Source organism: Tupaia chinensis, unplaced genomic scaffold (genome assembly GCF_000334495.1).
Source record: "Tupaia chinensis unplaced genomic scaffold, TupChi_1.0 Scaffold141530_1, whole genome shotgun sequence".
Classification (NCBI taxonomy): domain Eukaryota; kingdom Metazoa; phylum Chordata; class Mammalia; order Scandentia; family Tupaiidae; genus Tupaia; species Tupaia belangeri.
In genome coordinates, this window is record NW_006201391.1 from 1,579,658 (window position 1) to 1,600,797 (window position 21,140).

At 47.0% G+C, this 21,140-nt stretch overlaps 1 protein-coding gene across 3 annotated transcripts in view; it reads left to right on the forward strand.

Annotated features, from left to right (window-relative positions):
• Positions 1-21,140, forward strand: part of ERC1 (ELKS/RAB6-interacting/CAST family member 1) — a 501,445-nt gene that overhangs the window by 363,933 nt on the left and 116,372 nt on the right. For all 3 annotated transcript variants that reach the window (XM_027766230.1, XM_027766231.1, XM_027766232.1), the window contains one exon: positions 10,001-10,145. In XM_027766230.1, coding sequence (XP_027622031.1) covers positions 10,001-10,145 — 145 coding nt within the window. The remainder of the gene's footprint in view (positions 1-10,000; positions 10,146-21,140) is intronic.

Sequence of the window (21,140 nt, forward strand, 5' to 3'; positions counted from 1 at the left end):
GTCTCTCGCCCTTGCTCTTCCTCATGCATGCACACTATCATGAATAAAGAGTTAAAAAGGTGAGTATGGATGGCTCAGTCTGGCAGCAAACAGAACTGCAGGGCCAGAAACCACGTGGCCCGCTGTGGTTTGGATCCCTGGGTCAGGCTGAAAACACGGTGGGTTCTGCACGCGCCGAGATCCTGCCGAGCTAGTGTGCTGGGGAAAGGGGCTTACAGCACGGCGGGCCCTGGTGGGCTGAGGACCTCTGCCGCCTTGCTCCCTCGCATGCACGCGCTCCTTATTATGAATGAAGTAATCTTTCGGAAAGTGAACTTAGAGGCCCAGCCGCGGTGCTGCACGCTGCTGAATCGCCGTTCTCAGGGCGGAGCCCGCTGGGAGGCGCACCGTCCATCCCCGGTCCACCCAGAGGCTGGGCAAGGTGGCCTGCCCTTGGCATCCCGGCCACTCGGGGGGCTGAGGCAGGAGGGTCACAAGCTCGAGGCTGGCCTGGGCAGTATGACGGGACCCTGTTTAGGGCTGGGCCTGGCGGCACACGCCCGCAGGCCCAGCGGGGGCAGAGCAGAAGACCACGATGCAGCGTGACCTTAGAGAGATGGGCACAGGGCGGTAAACGGAGGGCGCTGGAAGGTGGGCCCATCGAACCGACGATGCTGTACACGTGTGACCTCAGGCCTGAAAACATGAAATGATAAACAGAAATCTGTGACCCTCAGCTTCACTTACGGGAAGCCGGAGCTGCGTTTAAATGCCCAGACTCCCTGCAGCCTCATAGTGTTGAGCACTAAGGGCCTAAAAACCTAGTTTGAATTCACATCCCTCCCATATCATGTGGAATGAAAATCTCATGGAGTTGGTTTTCATAAAGTGCCTTCAGGAAAGGAAAACTGTAGCACTGAGCCATGTAGTGCAGCATTTATGGAGTCCTGATTTTGTACATGAAAAAGCTGAGGATTACATAATTCTATATTTAAAGAATAAGCTGAAATGAAATTTCCAAGTTGACTGTAATCTTCCTCTTTCAGAAAAAAAAACAAACGAGGGAATAAAATTAAATGGAAGTTTTCCACACAAAGTTTTGCTCAGTCAGCCTCATTTCCTGGCCTATAATTGCCACAGTTTCTGCCTTTATCAGGTTCATGCCAGTCCTTTTCAAAGACTTCTGAAAAGTGAAAGTCAGTTTGTATGCGTGGTCTTCACAAAGTGTGTGGAAAATGCGTATGATGAAAAAACTGAAGGGATTTTATATTCTTTTTGCCCCAAAAGAAACTCCCACTTCAGTTTCATTTTTCCATGCAATTTTTGAAGTCTCACATTGGGCTAACTCTTCTACCAATTCTCTTACAGTCGTCAAAGTGTGGAAAATGCGTATGATGAAAAAACCCCAAAAGAAACTCCCACTTCAGTTTCATTTTTCCATGCAATTTTTGAAGTCTCACATTGGGCTAACTCTTCTACCAATTCTCTTACAGTCGTATTTTCTTTCTTTTCCTTCTTTCCTTCCTTTTTAATTTGGCATGAGTGGCAAGGCCACAGTCCCTTGTCATTCATTTTTCTTTTGGGATTTGAGGCATGCGGTCACACATGCCCAGCGTGTTTTTCAAACTGCTGGGTCCTGGACTCGAACCATGTAGGCAGCCATGTAGGACCCCGCTGCTTTAACGACCGTGTCACTGGCTCGCCCAGATCAGTGTTTCTTCCCCGCCCTGCAGACAGCTTGCACGGGACAGGGCTCCAGCGTGTGCTGTGGACCCAGTGCCCTCATGTAGTCTATGTTTGGTGACACCAGAAAGGTTCTTTCAAGTTTCCCAGCACAGGTGACACCGTGGCTGTGTATTTACTGACTGGTGTGGCAGTTTCCACTTACATCCTGCCCGTGAGTCTCGAACCCCTGAGTCAGACACAGCAGTTTACTCTTCGCTCTTTGGAGGGACTTCGTGAGAGGAGATTCTTCATGTCACTTCTCTAGCTGCGGCCTGTCCGTTCCACTTCCGGTATCTCGTAGCCGCCCTCTCCCCTCCAGCCCTGTCTTCTGGGACTTTGCTCTACATCTGAAGAACTTCTCCTATTCGGAATCAGATCATTCCTCACTCAGTGTTTCTGAGCTGGATTCTCGTCAGACCCCTGGGGAATCTCAGATCAGTTTATGCCCTGGGCTCACTCAGCCTCTCCAGGGCAGCCCCGGTGTCCTCACACAGGACCCCTGCTGTGGCACTTGCCTCTGTTAGGTCTCTGTCATAGGAGGGCCGTCTCAGTCCCCACTGCCCTCGCCCAGGGTGAGGCCTGTCTGTATTTCCCTGCTTGCAGCCCCCAGGCTTCATTGACACGGCCCAGGATTGCCTGTGCCCCTGCGGACGGAAAGCCTCTGAGTTAGACAGGCTTCACCACTCAGCTGCGTGCACGGGACCTCTGGTCCTCTTAACGCTCCTGGCCATGTGGAACTCCCTAACTCCTAGGCTTCCCAGTGCTGGTCACCAACAAGGTAGTAGGTCATACACTGAAACCTGATCTTTTAACTCTCCCTCCTTGCTATCATTTCTGTTCTCTAGACAAACATGAATTCACAATCTTCTTTCTGGAAAGCCTACCTTAAAAATTTAATAGTGGGCCAGCAGGTGGCATGGGGGTTAAGGTGCTGGATTCCCACATGACTGAGCACAGTTCGAGTCCCAGGCCCAGCACCTGGAAAATCACGCCAGGTACCTGTGTGTGCGTGGCCAAAGTCCCTAGAAGAGAATGGAGGAGAGGGGATCTCAGCGTGGCCATCCCCCCAGGAGGTGATTTGCACTTTCCCTCTCTCTGTCTCTCTTTGTCTCTTTTGGGTAAATACACATGCCCTGTGGCAAAATCCTTTAAAAACAACTTTAGTAGACGTTATCATACTACATTAGTAATTTCTGAATTGCCTGCACCTTTCTACCCCCACCCTGTCATCTTTCTTTGGACGCCCTCCACTCGTGGCACACCTCGTGAAATGGTGCCATCTGAAATGGAGCCTAGTGTTCCAGCTGTCCTCTGTCTAGAGAGCATAATTCTTTCTCTCTTTAAATGAAGCGTAAATTGCCCAGGGCTAGTGGCCTCTTTCTAGCCTCCTTCATGTCTGCACTCGGCGATGCTCCTTCCTCCCCACCGTCTCGCCTTCCGTGCTACTGGACGGAAGAGAAACGCCTTACTGCAGCGGAGAAGGGCTGGCCCTCAGTCGTGGTTACAGGAGCCAGATCCCACCGGACTGCCTGGCCTGAGAACACGCCAGGCTTATGTGCATGTATACCCCAGGCCCTGAAAGAGGGGAGATGGAGAAGGGATTGCAGCATGGCCATGTCCCAGCCCTGTGGCGGGGGGAGGGGGCTCTTGCTCGTCCTCTCTCCCTCCCTCCCGCTTCCTCTCTCCCTGTCTCTCAGGTGGGCACACACACCCTCTGGCAAATTAGAGGAAAAGTACCATGGTGGAAGGAGAAGCTAATCTAGTGCTGACTTTCTCCATCGAAGCTCTTTGTGGGTATAAGTTAGGGCAGACTGGCGAGGACACAGACGTGCAGGTGCCAGAGCTGAGCGGTCAGCACCCCCGTTTGTGCACAGTGGCGCCCTCCCGTTCTCCGACACTGCCCTGCTGCGGGCACGGGCGCTGGAGCAGAGCAGTGGAGGGCCTTTACGGAGTGAGCTGGAGAGCTGAGGAGGTACCGTGGGCGCTTACTGCTCACTCGGTCGTCATTTGGCCAAATGGCAAAGGCAGCAGAATTAACGGCGCATTTCATCCCTCAGTAAGGAAACCTACGTTCCTGATCCATCTTAAAGCTAAGATAAACTATCCTCACATGTCCATCGCACGAAAGTGCCCAACGCGGGGCCGGCACTTAGCGTAACGGTGACGTTGCTGGACTCCCGCGTGGCTGACACGATTCCAGTCCCACGCCGGCGTGTGTGCGTGTGTGCGTGTGCGCCCAAGATCCCCAGAGGAGACTGGAGTAGGAGGGACTGCAGCATGACCTTCCTTCCGGGGGGTGATTTCTCGCTGTCTGGCTCTCTCTGCCTTTCTGGTGAGCACACACATTCTGTAGCAAACACCTCCCTGGGGAAGGTGCCCGGTGCTGTTGACGCAGCTGTGCCTTCCTCCAGTCTTTCTCCTGGCGTTTTCAGGACCGCGGAGTAAGTGGAGCCTGGTGAGGCCCTCGCCCGATTTGAACTACGCAGTCGGAGGGAGAGGGAGTAATAAACCGCGGGGACACCCCTTCACGCACGCCCCTAGTCCTGTCTCGCGTTCTTACAAAACACGCGTACGTGCTTGGGGCTCACCCGCCGGCCCGCCGTCATCCCGTTACTGTCGTCACTCACCGCCCGCCGAGAGAGGCTGACCGTTGTGTTCTCAAGGGTCCTGGAATTAGCAAAAGGGTTTCGAGCTCCATTTGTCTTTAGTATCTCCGCCTCCCCGCCCCGTTTCTGCTCTTTGCCCACAAGCGGGAAGAGGCAGAGGGGGTGGCCTTTCTATTTCCTGAAGCTCGGGTGCCCCAGCAGAGTACTTGGATAGACATGTTGATTCTATTAGAAGCTGCGGGCAGAGGGCAGGTTCAGCTGCTCCGGCTGCTAAAGCATGGGGTAGCCTGAATAGGCCACTGGGGGACAGCGCTGGCTCCCCGCTCCTGCCTGCTAATTATCTGGAACGGCCGTCACGCGGGGAGGGTTATGACCACCCCGAAAGCGGCCCTGTCCACGCTTTATTTCCCTTTCCTTCCTTTCCTTTTTCTCTTTCTCTTTCTCTTGCTCTGTCTCTCTCTCTCTCTCTCTCTCTCTCTCTCTCTCTCTTCCTCTTTCTTTCTTTTTTCCTTTCCTTCTCCTGAGGAAAAGACCTGAACAGGCCGAGGGGCGGGATCGGGTGGGAAGAGCCCTGCAGTTCTCACTGGGCCCTGGGCTGGGGGCACACACGTGTCACCTTTCACGTTTCGTATGCTGGATTACTCCCGAGGGGCTCACGGGGACTGAAATCAGGACGTGCTCCGCTAGCCAGCAAGTTCCCCCTTCTGTGGGCAGTCTTCAGTTAGCGGCGTTGTTCAAGTCAACGATTAACTTCCATTAAGGCTTAATTTCTCTAAAATAGCTATACCAGCATTAGAAGAGGTGACTTCCAGATCTTAGGCTATTGACTCTGACTTAAAAAGGAATTCTTTATGGTCCTAAAATTTTCTTTATAATTTTACATATCTTTCCTTCAATGAATACATACATTATGAGAAAATATCATTTTTACAAAGCAAATATACTAGGTTGGCAGCTGCTAAAACAAGATTTTCCTTTTTTTTTTTTTTTTTTGCAAATTACTTACTTTTAACTCTGAATTCCACTCTCTCTAGCAAACAAGATATTCTAGGTAAAATGCTGGAATTTAGACACTTTCGAATACTGCGTAAAGTTTATCCTCGAAGGTCCGACTATACCATATGGTCTTTTCTTCAGATACATTATGGCAACAACAGTTTGCCTTATTCCCCAAAGGCAGTTACTTTGGCTACGTCGGCATTTTTCTCAAGAGGCTGTTCTCCCCCATAGTATCCTTTTCAAATTTACTATAACCAAAAACAAAAACAAAAACAAAAAAACACCTGTCTCTTTCCAAAAATAAAAGAAAAACCTAAAAGCTAATAAAACTATAAAAGATACTGAAATCACCCATACTTTATATAGTTAGACAATATGTAATCAAAGCATGTTCTTGTGACCGTGAGTTGCACAGACACATGTAAAAATCAGCATCAGGCGACCAGCAGTTAGCGTAATGGCTATGTCACTGGACTCCCACGTAGTCGACCATGATTCGCTACCCAGACCCGGTGGCTTAAACTCACGCCGGGCACGTGTGCGTGCGTGCCCAAGATCCCGAGAGGAGAATAGAGGAGAAGGGATTGCGGCGTGACCATCCCCCCTGGGGGTGATTTCTTGCTTTCTATCTCTCTGTCTGTCTGGCAAGTATACGCGCCCAATAGCAAAAACCTCTCCAAAAAAAAAAAGTTAAAAAAAGAAATCAGCATCAGGAATATACTTTTCAAGGGGAAAGGGTAAGTGGACAATAATATGTTAAGGAGTTTTTAGAGGACGAGAGAGCCCTGGGTGTGATGAGAGAGAAAGTTAATCGTATCAATGACAAAATCTCTATTTGAATTGCATAAAAATAAAAAGATTTAAAATCTGAGCCAGACAAGTGGCTCAGACTCTAATTTTATATCCTTTAAGTATTGGAAATCGAATTGTCACTTGATGGTCCATTGCAACGTTGTGCCGTCTCGCAGTTTGGGCACTCGTGCTGCCCTAGCTGTCCAGGCGTAGGGCATCTGAAAGTTTGCTGTTCAGTCAAGGTGCTTCAACAACACTGAATCGCTTTTCTCTTTTATTCTGTGATGCGTTCCTTCAGTGAGGGCAAGAACTCCCATGCCATCGCCTTTGTATCTTGCACCAGTAGAGGTGCTGGGGACTTAGTCTAATTAAGTAGAGCCATTTCTCTTCTGTGTGGACGTGCCACCAGCCAGGATGGCTTCTGTGGTGATTCAGGTTCCGGGTGTTTGGGGCGGAGAATTGAAGAAAACACCCCAGTAGTGAAAGGAGATGGTAGTTTGTTAAGTAAAAGCAGAAGTGCACTCCTGAGAGGTAGGAGCGGGCCAAAGGGACCCACAGCGTGTCTCAAAGGCCTCAGCAGTTACCTTCTCGGAGGTTTATAGTTTTAAATCTGGGTCCAGTGGGTTGGATTGGCCAGGCCTGCTGATCATTCTCATCTCATTGGCTCTCTCAAATGTGGCTGGGCCCACTCGTTTCTCATTGGCTGTGTCAAAGGTGACTTCACTAGCTGGAGTCCCCACTAATCTGCCCTGAGGGTTTTTGCTGTCCAGCAGGGCAGGTTGCTGCCCGCCCCGCCCCATTCCCCGCCTCCACATGCTTTCTCCCTCCTCCCTGCAGAGGGATCCTGACTGTGGGCTCACAAATACCGTCCCACTCCAGTTTGCCAGTCTTTGAGCTTCCTAAACGGGAGCAGTTGACAGCAGTCATGTGCGTAGTTAGGGGTCTTGAACTCTTTCACCTCTAAGCTCTCTTCACCACTTAACATTTTTTTTCAAGTGGTCTGCGGATATATTTAGACTGTGGTTATCCCTTTGGTGTTGACTGGAGTCTCCTGGTGTAAGCCATCTGCCATTTCTTAGAATTACGTAGAGTGTGGGACAGGGAAAGTGGCACTGGGGTGGATGAGAATCTTGGCAAAGACAAGTTAAAACTATCTCAGTGATGAAAACCGAGCTCCGCCCTCTGTATTGCTTGTTCAGAGGTCAGTATTCCTACTCTTCCAAAATAAAACATCATCACAGCGTTCACAGGACAGTCTTCCAGTTTGTAGCTCAGCTAAAACTCTTCCATGTGACTGCTGTTGAAGCTCAGTGATCTTAACAGAAGACAGAAGCAAGGTTCAGCTTGGTGCATTCTCAGATTCAGCACTTCCTCGGGTCAAAAGCTCAGGCCACTGACATCATTGCTGCAAATCAGATCTGTCTTCCATAAAGATGAGCTATGGAGGAATGCATTTGGGACTGTGAGCCTAATTGCTCACCAAGTTCATTTTGATTATTATTCTGTAAATTTCTTATGTTCATCTCCCTACTAAATCCACCTTCTTTTCCATCTGGACACGAACCATAAAGGAGTAACTTAATTGCAAAGAATCTGTAAAGTTTCCGTTACTATTGGGTTGTTGGAAACGTCATGACTCATTTTTGCTTAGGAAGACAAAAATACGGCATGACTTTTCCAACAACCCAGTATCTCAAAATGTATAGATCATTGCTAGTAAAGCTACACCAATTTTTATTGATGAGATAAGAATTACTGAACGTCAGAATGGCTCGGGAATAGGTAACTAAGTTTTCAAATCCAATTTACTAAAATTTACAATTTGTTATACACTCTAAACATGAAAATGTCTTCACTAGCATTAATGCCTTAATTTGCCTGAAAGCTGCAGAATATCTTTCATGGAAATGAGTTAAATAAATACCATGTATAGGTGACAGAATTATTCTTAGTAAAACAAAACAAAAAGTCACTAACTTTGTTACTTTTTAAGTTTAGCTACAACTATAGCTAAAAATTTAGGGAGCAGCAGTTAGCATAATGGCTGTGGCGCTGAACTCCCATGTAGTGAACCGCAGTTCAATTCCCGGACCCAGTGGCTTAAACTCACGCCCGGTGTGTGTGCGTGCATGCCCAAGATCCTGAGAGGAGAATGGAGGAGAAGGGGTTGCGGCGTGACCATCTCCCCTAGAGGGTGATTTCTCACTTTCTGTCTCTCTGTCTCTCTGGCTTTCTGGCGAGCACATGTGCCCTATAGCAAAAACCTCTCCAAAAAAAATTAAAAAAAAAAACTATAAAGTGAATACCAAAATGTTATTCATATAGTTTTTTAAAAGGTAAATATGTATATTTTTAGTGTTGTTGTGATAAGAACACTTTACATGAGGACCAGCAGCTGGTATGGTGGTTAAGGTGCTAGACTAACTCATGGCCGATGACAGTTCAAGTCCTGTACCCAGCAGTTTAAAACTCATGGCAGGCGTGTTTGTGTGCTTGCCTGGAATCCGGGGAGGAGAGTGGAGGAGAAGGGGTTGGAGTGTGGCCATCGCACCACCACGGGATGATTTCTCACTTTCTCTCTCTCTGTCTCTATCTCTTGCCGGTGAGTGCATGTGCTCTATGGCTAAAACCTTTAAAAAGGGGGAGGGGACACTTCACATGAGATGTACCCGCTTAGTGAGTTTGTGAGTGATAAAGTTTGTGATAAAATACTGCTGACTGTCGGGAGAGCAGTGCAGTCGGTCTCCAGGATTTAGTCATCTGGCCTAACTGCAACTTCATGCCTGTTTCCCCTCCTCCAGCCCCAAGCAACCACTGTTGTTTGTTTTTAGTTTTTTAAGAATTATTTCATTTTATTTATTCATTGATTTATTTTAATTTGACCAGAGAGAGACAGAGAGAGAGACAGAGAGAAGGAGGGAGAAGGAAAGCGAGAAAGCAAGCCATCAGGTCCAGGACTCAAATCATGGTTGGCCATGTGGGAGTGTCCAGCACCTTAACCACCATGCCACCTGCTGGTCCCCACCCACCACTGTTGTCTCTGTTTATTTGATCGGGTTTTTGTATTCAGAAAGACATAGGCACACAGAGACAGGCACCCTCAACAGGGTGTGGTCACACTGCATTCTGCTTCCCCAGCCTCCATGTAGTCAGGGTCGTGGGCACGTGCGTGCCTGGTGTGTTTCAGGTTGACTGTGGATCCAGGCCTGTGGCTGACCATGTGGTTTCAACCCTGCAGAGCAGTATGCTCCCACCTGCACCAAGTGTGGGCGTGACGAGCACTATTCTCCTCTCTGAACCCCGAGTCTGGCTGTTTGAGGCACTCATGTAGGTGCAATCCTGCAGTGTTTGTCCTGTGACTGGCTTGTTTCATGTGCATAACGTAAGAACTCTGTCAGTACAGCAGTAGAAGGCCCAGCCACAGTGCAGATGATAAGCTGCTGCTCCACACTGCTGGAGCCACGTGGGAGGCCCCGGTCTGGATTCCAGGTCAACCTGAACATGCTGGATATGCTCGCACACGCCTGTGGTCCTGGCTGACCAGTGGCTGACCAGGAGGCCGAGAGGAGAATTGTGGTGTGGCAAGACTCTGCTGCGGATATGCGACACCTACCACCCCTGCTCCCTTTCTTTCTCTCTCTTTTTATCTCTCATAAAGAAAGAAACTTATATAAATAAATAAATAAGAATAGCACAATGTAGCAACCTAATAAAAATATTTAGAGTCAAAAAAGCCCAAATGGTCTTCTGGGTGTACCATTTACTCTAAGCTTGAACTTGGACGAACTGGATAAACTCTCTTAAGTCTCATTTTCATCACCATTAAAATGAAGGCAATGATAGTAGTAACTTCAAAGCGTTGTTGTAAGTGTTAAAATGTTGTTTTCCTCCTTTTGCAGGCAAGAAGCTCTTCTAGCTGCCATTAGTGAGAAAGATGCCAATATAGCCCTCCTGGAGCTTTCGTCCTCTAAGAAGAAGACCCAGGAGGAGGTCGCTGCATTAAAGCGCGAGAAGGACCGGCTGGTGCAGCAGCTCAAGCAGCAGGTAGGACTGAAAGGGAGGGCCAGGAGGAGGGGCAGAGGGGCCAGCATCCGCACCAGTCTCCACACACGGGCTTGCCAGCATGTGTGTTAGGGTCCTGTGACTCATAACAGACACCCGATAATTGGACCTCGTTAGTTTTCCTAAGTGCAGTCTGTCTTCACAACTATGGCTATGTCTGGGGATGCGGACCGTTCTTGGTAACAGAGCCGATTTAAGAGAGGTCACGGGGCCAGCAGGTGGCATAGTGGTTAAGGTGCTGGACTCTCACATGACTGGCCATGATTCGAGTCCCAGACCTGGCAGCTTGAAACTCACACCGAGCATGTGTGTATGTGTGCCCAAGATCCCGGGAGGAGAAAGGATGCCATGTGGCTGCCCTACCCCCGGGTGTAATTTCTTGCTTTTCCTCTCTCTCTCTCTCTCTCTCTCTCTCTCTCTCTCCCTCTCTCTGGCGCGCCCATGTGCCCTATAGCAAATATTTCTCTCTCAAAAAAAAAATGTCACAAGTGGGCCAGTAGGTGGCGTAATTGTTAAGGCTCAGGACTCTCACGTGGTCAACTGCAACTTGAACCCCGGACCCTGCAGCTTGAAGATCACACCAGGTGCATATACATATGTGCCCAAATCCTGAGAGAATGAGGAGAAGGAATTATGGCGTGGCCTTCCCCGCTCCACAGGGGTAGGTGGTTTCTCACTTTCCCTCACTCTCAGGTGAGCATACATGCTCTATGGCAAAAACCTTTTAAAAAAAAAAAAAGGATCAAAATGTTTTTTAACTTTATACAGTGGCTGCTCGAAGTTAGTGAAATTCTGCTCATTTGACAAGGCTTACTTTTTACATCCAATCAGAGTCTTGTTATAATAGGCAGTAAGGATGTGTCCATGAAAAGATTCCCAATAATGTAGGGCCAAGTCAAGGTTGAAGAATGAAGTTTTTGTTTTTCCCAACCTAAACCCTTCCAAAATGTAATGCTTAACATTTAAGTGAGGCCTTTCATCTGAGACAGTAACGCTGGAATTTCCCTGTTGATGGTTGCACGGCGTTGAAGAACGAAGTTTTGCCCTTTGTTTTTCCCAACCTAAACCCTTCCAAAATGTAATGCTTAACATTTAAGTGAGGCCTTTCATCTGAGACAGTAACGCTGGAATTTCCCTGTTGATGGTTGCACGGCAGTTTGAGTGTACTTAATAGAAGTATACACTTAAAACGGTTAAAATCGTAACATTCCATATTGTATGTATTTACCACAAACAAAACCAAAAACCAGGAAGAGGCTGCTGGACGGCCTGGTTAGGCAGCCAGACCCCACGTGGCTGGCCGTGTGGTCCGAGGCCCGGCCACAGCCTGAGCAGCACTCCAGGTCCACGCGGGTGCCCGCCCAAGATCCCACAGGGAGGGAGAGAGGGAGGAGGGCTTATGGTCTGATCACGCTCCGCAGAGTGGGCTTTCCGTTCTTCCCCTCTGCGTCTGGGGAACACATAGTGCCCACTAACCACAAATATATAGAGAGATAGTAATTAATTACAGAAGTGAGGACAGTTTCCCTTTGAAAATAAGGAGAAAGCTGAGCGTTAACATCCGAACCCCTCGTAGCTGTGCACTCCTCACTGACCATCCCGTGCTTCGCAGGGCCTGCAGTTTGGGCTCCGGCTCTGGCATCTCCTGTGTTCTCAGTCACGTTTCGACTGCCTAGATCCACTCTTGCCTCAGTAATGAGACCGAGAAAGAACTTCTCAGGTGACGAAGCTTCTTCTGTCCTATTGGGTTGTCAGAAAAAACCATGACGTATTTTCTATGTAAAAATGAGCCATGGCTTTTCTGAAAACCCAGTATTTCTTGGGGTTGGGGTAAGGAAGCATCAATTGATGGTATTTTGATGTAGCATTTAATGTTCAAACTATCAAGAAACTATTAACACAATGTTTTCTTTGTAGATCTTTTTTCTTTCTTTCTTTTTTTTTTTCTTTTTTTTGAGAGAGGTTTTTGCTATAGGGCACATGCGCTCCCTGGAGACAGAAAGCCAGAAGTAATCCCCTAGAGGGCATGGCCACGCAGCAGTCCCTTCTCCATTCTCTTGGGATTTTGAGCACGCATGTACAGGCGCCCAGTGTAAATTTTAAGCCACTAGGTCCGGACTCAAACCGTGGTCGACTCCGTGGGAGTCCAGCAATGTAACCATTATGTCATCTGCTATTCCCTTTTGTAGATCAATATTAAATCTGCTTAGAAATGGACTATATGTATAGACTATATATTTATTTATCTGATTTTGCTGAGAAATAAAAACAAGAGATGTCCCTTTCTATAGGATAGATAGTTGACCAGCCAAAAGTAACCTACTGCTCTTTTACAAGTGAAAGAGTTTTTTTTCAGGGTCCTAACATAGTTTTTAGCAAGAAGAGGACATTATCCAATATGTGGATGCATGCTAGGTAAAATAGGAAGATGTGCTTGTTATTACAGGCATCTTCCGGTAGTTGAGGACTGAAATTTGGCCCATCAAAGCTGATGGTATAAAACAGGAGGATATTGGTCAGACGGGGGATCATGGTTTGTGGACATGCTTATTTGGCCGCGTCCGACCTCTGCCCTCGCTTGGCATGACTGTGCAGGCACGTGATTTAAAGAGCTGACGGTCCCTGCCTGCCCGACACAGAGGAGAAGAGGCAGTCCAGCCACCCGGAATGCCGTATGTCGTCACAGCGGCTGTTGACCGCATGGCTCTCAAGGCTGTGCATCCTTACTAGGTAGAAGTTAAGGAAATCAACTATCTATGAGCTTATAACCTTAGGAAGGAGTCGCTGAAGTGTTCTCGGTGTCTGTGTAGTGTATGCCCTGAGTACCCTGCAGTGATGTGACCTCTGTAAAGAGAGAGAAACGCAGCTCCCAGGAGGCGTTCCTGCAGGCTGCTCCTGTCGGCCTTCCATGGAGAGTGGCACACTCCTGCCTCTCAGAACGTATCTGGGTGCTGTGAGCAGGAAGGAGTCTCTCCAGAGACATTCTGGTTCTTTGATTGCTCCAAGTGTGTGTGCTTAGTCTTGAACAGGGAGAGGCCTCTTGGAGAGAGCATACAGCATCAATGTTGTTTTAATTTACAGCTTCTAGTCCTTGAATTGATGGAATGTGCCCCAGCCTGAAGGCCGTTTCCTACAGAGAAGCAGCCAGCACTGGCCAGGCTTCCCAGCGAATGGGGCTGCCGCTGCCTGAGAGGCCCTCGGCCTTCGCGGGCAGTCCCTGTCATCAGGAAGGCGGAGCAGTGAGGGTGCGCACGCTTGGGGTCAGCCTCTGCTATGGTCTGAGCTACGTCCCAGCCTCCCTGGTCTCTTTGACTCATTCATGGCAAAGCAGCACTTGGAAAGGCTGCACCAGTGGAAGGGGCCAGGGCCAATGAAAAGGAAAGAGAAAATGAAAGGTTGTCTGACAGGCTCCAGATGTGCTGAGTGGGCGCCAGCCTGTTGGTCACAAAGAAGCCCCTGCTGTCCACACTGGACCTGATGCCCACGTAGCTAGGACCCCGGAAAGCATTAATGCGATCTGGGTAGCCGTCGTGGCTGCCAGAAATGGCCCTTCTCTGTGTTATTTGCTTCTTTCCACCTCCAGAATTTGACTGGCGGTAAAGCCTCCATACTGGCTTTGCTGTCAGTGTGAGGTCTGACTTTGCCCCTCTGCACTCTATACATGTGTCATAGGCAGGTTAGGCTTTTCAAGACGGGCTCTAGAATCTTTTTTCTATTTTTAAAAGACAACTATAGAGGGACCAGCAGTTGGCATAATGGCTACGTCATTAGACTCCCATGTAGTTGACCATGGTTTGAGTCCCAGACCTGGTGGCTTAAACTCATGCCGGGCACGTGTGTGCGTGCCCAAGATCCCGAGAGGAGAAGGGATTGCGGCGTGGCCATCCCCCTGAGGGGTGATTTCTTGCTTTCTGTCTCTCTGTGTGTCTCTTATGTACCCTATAGCAAAACCTCTCAAAAAAAAGAGTCAATTATGGGGCCAGCAGGTGGTTTGGTAGTTAAAGTACTGAACATGGCCAACTGTGGTTCAAATCCCAGACCTGGCAGCTTGCTTTCTCACTTTCCCTCTCTTTCTCTTTCTGTCTCTCTCTAGTCAAACTAAAAAATAATAAATTGTTTTTAATTTTAAAAAGTCGAGTCTAATAGTAGAAGAGTAAAGACTACAAATTTAAACCATTGTGCTTTAAATCTACAGTCTTGATTGCAACTATAGTTTTGTAATCCTCTGCTGTAGAATCAGTACTTGTCTTAAAGAAGCTCATGGTCTTGGGCCAGCCAGTGGCGTGGTGGTTAAGGTGGCTAGATCCCACATGGCAGACCATGCAGTACGAGTCCCAGACCCCGTGGCTTGAAAATCACATGTGTGTGGGTGCCCAAAGTCTCGAGAGAAGAACAGAGGAGGATGGGGCGTATGATTTATCATTTTTCCTCCTCCTCTCTATCTCTGCGTCTCTCTGGCGAGTGTAGTCTCGAGAGAAGAACAGAGGAGGATGGGGGCGTATGATTTATCATTTTTCCTCCTCCTCTCTATCTCTGCGTCTCTCTGGCGAGTGTATGTGCACCCTGTAGCAAAAAAACAAAAAAGCAGCAGCTTATAGTCTAGTGCTTAAGACACGAGCTGTAAACATTTACCAGCCGTTTTATAGGCGTCCTGCCTTACCCTCGTTTTCAGCTTGAGCTGATCATCCAGACGTGCATGATTTATCTGCCCATCCATATCTGCGGTGTGCCAGCTGCTGTCTTAATAGAAACAAACGTCTTTCTTCCTAGTAACAGCCCAGTGGAGGGCTGATTAAGACCCGAACGTTCACTCTAGCCCCTCTGTACCGGTGTGACAGATCACCGCTCTGAGGTTTGCATTCCTCATCTATAAATCGGAGGACTCAGAGTGGATGCGAAAGTAAGTAAGATCGCAGACCTGAAGTGCTTAAGTCTCTGCCCTGCCCTTTCTCTCAGGTCCCTGTTCTCAGTGAGAACTCTGCATACAGGGGACACCAGCTTACGTGGGGAAGAGGGAATGTCAGAGCTGTGGCTTACCCTCGGTCGTCTTTATCACTTCTCTGTCCAGTGTGATTGTACTGCTCAGAAGCACACCACCAACACTCGTCGGCGTGCTCCTCTGAGGGATGGTGTACAGTAAGCAGGACACGTGTACTCGCTAGACACAGAAAGCAAGAAATCGGCCCGGGAGGGTGGACCCTGCAGTCCCTCTGCATTCTCCTTTCAGGATTTTGCACACAGACACCTGACATGAGTTTCCAGCTGCCAGGCCAGGGACTCAAACTGTGGTCAGCCACATGGGAGTCCAGCAATATAACCACTACGCCACCTGCTGGCCCCCATGTTTTTCTTAACTGTTAGTTTTCGTCACTGAAGAACTTCATTTAAATGGCCATCTGCCTGAAGTTCTCACCACGAGAAGATGGCAGCTTCCAAGCATACATTCTACCCACTTTCCAGGTCTGTGGTTTTCCCCTCGTACATGGCTTTCCTTCAGTCCCTGGCCCGTACAGCTCTCCAGAGTTACATGATAATAGACTAGTGACAGTAACGGCCACCCTGTGTCAGTGGGCTGTAACCTGCTGGGTACAGGTGCTCTGTGTACATCTCATCTGCCTTTTACCACAGCAGACAGGTAGTAGACGAAACACTCAAGACCTCAAAAGGTTCAGTTCCTAGTTAAGTTGCCGTGAAGAGTACGCAGTGCCCGCGGGATGAGAAGTGATTGTCCTCCTCTTCCCGTTGTGCATGGGAATCCTAGACAGTGGGCCATTAGGAAGGTCACATTGGGATCAGAACAGCACAGCCAGTGCCCTGTCAGTGTCTGATACACCTGCATTCCCCCTGAGCTCGCAGGGCATTTACTGGACTGCAGACCCTCCTCTCTCCGTGTACGGCAGCGTGACGCGTCTAAGACAGGCATGGTTTGCTCGTTTACCACAGAGGCGTTGTGGATTGAAGCCGTGAGTAACAAGGACGTGTAATTCTGCTCTGTCTTTACGAGGGCACTTTCCCATCAGGACTGAGCGTGCCCGGTTCTGAGAGGCAGTGCCCAGGAACGCTTCCTTCTCCCCGCTTTGAGCTGTCTATCAATCCTCCTCAAAGCCCCAGCCAGTCTCCCAGAAGCTTTCCTTTGATTTGTTGACCATGGGAGTACCCGGGTACTTCACAAACCTGATGGAAAAATGGAATTAAAGTGTGCTTGATTTGGGACCAGCAGTTAGCGTAATGGCTATGTCGCTGGACTCCCATGTAGTCGACTGTGGTTCGCATCCCGGACCTGGTGGCTTAGAACTCACGCTGGGCGCGTGTGCGTGCGTGCCCAAGATCCCGAGAAGAGAATGGAGGAGAAGGGATTGCGGCATGGCCATCCCCCCTAGGGGGTGATTTCTTGCTTTCTGTCTCTCTGTCTCTCTCTCTCTGTCTGGCGAGCGCATGTGCCCTATAGCAAAAAAAAAAAAAAAAAAAAAAAAAAAAGTGTGCTTGATTTGGTGCAAAACAATTTCTCTATCTATGTGTAGCTTTTTTCTTAATATGCATTTTCTGTGAACTTTTTGAAGGCCTCACATATTATGGAGACTTCGTAAATTCAGAGACATCAGAAAGGACAGTGGTGAAAAGGTAGTCAGTCTAGCCACAGCTATGCAGAAGGTGGCCCATGTGGCTCATCCCTTCGACTTGGCAGGGGCTTTAAGGGTCACCCGGGATGACTCCACTGAGTCCTCAGTATCCGTATGCACCGCGTGTGTGTCAGATCACAGAAACATGCAGGGTCAGTCTGTCTAAGCTTTCAGACAGACTGGGGGTCTTGGGACATAAATTCATATATAAAGGGAGACAACTCCATGGCCCTCAAATTTGTTTTTGTTTTTAGGTTTTTGTTTGGTTGGTTGGTTGGTTGGTTTTTGCTGTAGGGTACATGCACTCACTGGAAAGAGACAGAAACAGTGAGAGGGAAAGTGAGAAATCACCCTCCAGGGGCAATGGCTGCAGTCCCTTCTCTTCCATTCTCCTCTGGGCCTTTGGGCATGCTCACACATGCCATGGGTCTGGGATTTGAACTAGGGTCAGCCATGTGGGAGTCCAGCACCTAAACCACCTGCTGGCCCCATAACACTGGAGGGTTTTTTTTGTTTCTTTTTTTGGTTTTTTTTAGAGAGGTTTTTGCTATAGGGCGCGTGCGCTCACCAGAAAGACAGAGAGAGACAGACAGAAAGAAAGTGAGAAATCACCCCCCAGGGGGGATGGCCACGCTGCAATCCCTTCTCCTCCATTCTCCTCTCAGGATCTAGGACATGCACGCACACATGCCCGGCGTAGCACTGGAGTTTTAACACTATTGTTTTTAAAGATTTTTTTTTAGTAGACTAAACATTCAAGATTCAAATTACATTAATTTATTGCCTTTCAAGATGACTTGGTTTTTAGGGAAAACAAAAACTAGAACACCATTGTACTTTTTCAGAATAACAAACTAGGCCCAGCTATTGTGGCATAGTGATGTACAAGCCTTGTGTGAGGCAGGAAGCCACCTGGCCAGCCGTGAGTTCGGATCCCTTAAGTGAGCCTAGAGACATACTGATGCAGGATGGGCACCAGGATCCCGAGGGGCTGGCAGGCTGGAGGAAGGGTCATGGTGTCAGAGCCCACCAGTGCTGCCCACCCCCGCAGTCTCTCTCTTTCACATGATATCGTAAAAAATCATAATAATCTGAAGCAGCAACCTCAGAAATCTTAGTTTTTCATAATTGCCAATTACTTGGGAAGCTTAGCCCTCAGTATGGTATTTACTATGACATTTTCAGCTCTAGTTCTATAGGAAAATGCTCTACTTTCTGTAAGAGGACCATGCTAAATGTGATCTAAAAAACAGATGAATCAGTTCATTCAAATGAGAAGCCAATTTTTTTTTTTTAGTCAATAGCTTCTTCTGAATAGCATCACATGAAATGTGACTTTAACCTCTTCTCAAAAACTGAATTTATCAAATTCTTAACTTATTATTAAAATCATCAACATTAAACCTGTGATTCTGTATACCTCTGTATTCAGATATCCCCTAAGAACCATAACTATTCTCACTGGTGAGGTATTAAGACAACTTCCAGGAGGGCTGACCCAAAGCACAGTTATTAAACGGTGTGCAGAGGAAACCATAGAGCCAGCTGGAGTTCACATCCCAGCTCCAGAGACAGCATGCCAGGTATGTGCATGCCTAGGGTCCTGACATGATAAAGAACTGGAGGAAAGGGGATCATGGCCAGGCCAGGTTCCATAGTAGGGTGGAGGGGTGCTTTCTCTGGACGTATCTAGTCATTCTCCCCCACCGCTTTCTCCTGCATTTACACACACCCTCTGGCATTAAAAAAGAGAGAGAGACACAACTATCCTGGGATGTACTCTATAGTGATAATGACATCAAGATTTCAGTTGAGTTAAAAATAAATCTATGGGACCAGCAGGTGGTATGGTGGTTAAGGCACTGGGCTCCCATATGGTTGACCGTGGTTTGAGTCCCAGACCCAACAGCCTGAAAATCACACCAGGCACATATGTGTGTATGCCCAAAATCCCAGGAGGAGACTGGAGAAGGGCCTACAGTGTGGTCATCCCTCTGGGGGCTGATTTCTCATTTTTCTTCTCTCTCATTCTCACGTTCTCTCTTTCTCTGTCTCTCTCTGATGAGCACATGAGCTGTATGGCAAAAACCTTAAAAAAAAAAAAAAGAGAAATCTTACAAAGTCATGATGGCCTCACATCTTCTTTATATACTCGTACTTGGCACCTGTAATTTTGAGCATTTGTTTGCCCTTCTGTTGTATTTGCAAAATGTTGTCGTCGTTCTTTAATAAGATCTGTAAGGAGAGCAGTTTATCAATAGTATAGTTCCATTGCACAGAAGGTAAAATTGAGGCATTGCCCAGTCAACAGCACAAACCAACTATGAGTATCAGAGCTTTGGAAGGAGGACAGATCTGTACTTCAGAGATGGAGCAGAGCCTACCTTGCCATCCCAGTGTTTCTAACTACAAGGCTGATTAATTCTCTTTTTATATTAGTTTTTTATTTTGCATTCATTCACTGAACATGATCACAGCATACAAGATGCAGTTTCCCATCCAGAATACAGTGTAGAGTGGCTTAGTCATACATGTTATCATCACAAACAATGTTCCATTTCTTGTTTTATATATATATATATATATACACTCTCCCCCACCCCCATTTCTTACCCTCTGCCATATGCCACCCACCTCCCACTTTATCTCTGGTATCTGCAGTTTCTTTCCATTCCTTTTTTTTTTTTAATCCCACATTATATTGGTTAACAAAATATCTTAATTGGTCTAACTACTTTCAATAGCAAGTTCAGCTAATATATAAATATCTGTGAACAAATTTTTGACTTTAGGCATGAAACTGTGAGTAGAATGAATATACTATAAAATAGCACCTAGCTGAGGCTATATAACTTACTGTGGTCATTAAATAGATATTTTTAATATGTTTTTTAATTTCAAGAAAGGCCATTTTAGCTTTAATAAATCAAAATGTAAAAATGTTAAGAGAACTTTGCTTTAGACTTAAAGTCAGAAAGCAGGTTAGGATTCTGTTCAAATAGTAGTTACCTGGATCTGTCGACAATTCAAGAGAAGGGGAAAAAAAATCCTTATTTCTGGACTACAAAGCATAGAAAAAGATCAGTGTAGTTTCAGTCAAAAGCCGTAAAATTCTCTTTCATCAGCCCAGTCTCATGTACTTACTCTAACTTCTGTGGTGGTCCAAGCTTTCCGTTGAAATTTTGGAAGATAATGCTCAGCTCTGGACTTGTCCCTACCATTAAGCTGGCCCTTTTCTTAGATGTTTTGTAACTCTTATTTCTGTGTGTCTGACTTGAGTGTTCTGATATAACACTCCCTTCAGAACTGCTTGGAGATCTGTCTGGTGTCAGTAAATTCAGGTTTTGTTTATCTGAGAATGTTCATGCCTTTTCTTCCCATATGAAGGATAATCTTGCTGGATATAGTATTCTTGGTTGAAATTATTTTCACTAGACACTTTGAATTTTTCCATTTTCTTGCTTGCATTGTTTCCACTGAGAGGTCCGCTGTTAGCCTGATGGAATATCCTTTGTAGGTAACTTGTCGTTTCTCTCTTCCAGTCTGAGTACCTTGTCTTTGTCTGTGGTTTTAGTCAATCTTCTTATAATGTGTCTTGGAGAAGATCTTCTTGGTTGATTCTATTTGGGGTCCTTTATATTTCTTGGGTCTGGATCTTTGAATGCCTCTCTATGTTTGGAAAGTTTTCTTCCAGAATTTCATGGAATAGATTATCAATGCCCTTATTAGTCTCTTCACCTTCTGGGATACCGATTATCCACATGTTTAGAGGTTTGCTGGTATCTAGTATTTCTTGCATATTATTCTCATTTTTTGGGACTATTTTCTCAGTCTCTGTGGTGGGCTTTTTTAGGCCAGCGATTCTGTTTTCTACATCAGAGATTTGATCTTCTGTATGATCTAGTCTGCTTTTAATACTTTCAAGGGAGGTTTTGATTTCCTGTATTACAGCTTTCATCTCTAATAGTTCGGTTTAATTTTTTTTATGGTGTGTATTTCCTCTTTCAGATCGTACAAGAATTTCCTCACCTCCTGGAACTCCTCGGCTCTATTTTCTTGCGTCTTCTGCAGTTCATTGTCTCTCTTCTCTTGCATCTCTGTTAACTTGTCACTATGAATATTCTAAATTCTATATCAGATATTTCCATGATTTCCACTGTACTGTCTGTGGATGAAGAGGAGTTATTCTTTTCCCTTGGGCGGGGAGGTATTATCTTGGTTTCTCATATTTCTTGTGCCTTTGTGGAAATTTCTAATCATCTGACGGGTTATACGTGTCTTTCTAGTTTCTAGAAGTTCAATCTGAGTGTTCATGAGCATGCAGGAGGAGGTGATCTGCAATCTCTTTGCTGTTCCG